The sequence below is a fragment of the Cyprinodon variegatus genome, unplaced genomic scaffold (genome assembly GCF_000732505.1).
Source record: "Cyprinodon variegatus isolate N-32 unplaced genomic scaffold, C_variegatus-1.0 Scaffold1592, whole genome shotgun sequence".
NCBI lineage: Eukaryota > Metazoa > Chordata > Actinopteri > Cyprinodontiformes > Cyprinodontidae > Cyprinodon > Cyprinodon variegatus.
This window is the reverse complement of record NW_015152045.1, coordinates 83,875-84,959: the sequence shown is the minus strand read 5'-3', so window position 1 is coordinate 84,959 and position 1,085 is coordinate 83,875. Positions and strand designations below refer to the sequence as shown.

The window sequence follows — 1,085 nt, the reverse complement described above, 5'->3', positions numbered from 1 at the left end:
GCCTGTTGAACCCAGCAGATAATGCTTTTCTTCTTCTCCTTTCAGGCATCATCAGCGGAGTTCTGAGTAACACCACGATGCAGCAGGATTCTACTGCAACAACGGTAACGAATACAGTTACAGTTTCCCACATCTTATCCACTGTCCAAGCCTCAACCGCACAGTCTATTGAAACGCCGGAATCCAAGGCAACGACTAAGATACCGCTGGTCGATCCAGCAACTGTTCATAAAGAAGGATCTACAGAACAATCAGCTACAACCACCACACCTTCTACCACTGTAGCAATTGTCCCTACACCGCAGTCAACCCCCAGTGTGGCAGTCTTAACTGCATCTACAAGCCCTTCTGTTGGGCTTAATAATCCCGTTACCACTGTGAGCTCCACCACCCCAGAGGTTAAAACCACAGCTAAGGTGGTGAACCAGCCAACAGTGCCTCAAAGCACTGCTACCACAGTGCCTGATTCAATAGTGCAGACCACGACGGTGAAAACCAGCGGAGCCTCTGGAGTATCGACTGAAAAGCCAGGACAACTTGGTATCAAGGAAACCCTCACAACATCTGTGGCAGGGTTATCAGCAGGCAGAGATACCCAAACAACACCATTAACAAGGATGGACGACAGAAACATAGGTAAGGCATGTTTTTACCACAATAATATACCCACAGAACATCTAAAGTGACAAAAAATAAAATAAAAAAGGGTATTTACTTATGGTTTTGATGCCAACATCAATATTCCCAGATCCTGTTAGCTGCAGGATAAAGGGCAGATTATACTTCTGCAACTGCACACATCAAATGTCTCTTGGGTCGCGAACCAGTTTAGCTGGTATGCTTCTGCACCGTTGGTGTGGAATTTCTAGGGACGCACAGCAGTTTCCCACCAAAGCGCTAGGGGGAGCCTATTTTAGAACTCGCGAGAACTTCGGCGAATGGTCACGAGAACTTTTGCAGCACCGGCGGGAGTGTTTATCTGCCGAAACATCAATGGCGCGTCTGCAGGATATCACAATCACGGAGATGGATCTAGAGTTGCTAGACATCGAAAAGGATAAGGGGCTACTCAAGCTGCAGGACCA

General features: G+C 47.4%; 1 protein-coding gene across 1 annotated transcript in view; it reads left to right on the top strand.

The window, feature by feature from the left end:
• LOC107104018 (cell wall integrity and stress response component 4-like) overlaps nucleotides 1-1,085 on the top strand; it is a 21,995-nt gene that overhangs the window by 19,658 nt on the left and 1,252 nt on the right. The window contains exon 2 of the mRNA XM_015403904.1: nucleotides 46-636. Coding sequence (XP_015259390.1) covers nucleotides 46-636 — 591 coding nt within the window. The remainder of the gene's footprint in view (nucleotides 1-45; nucleotides 637-1,085) is intronic.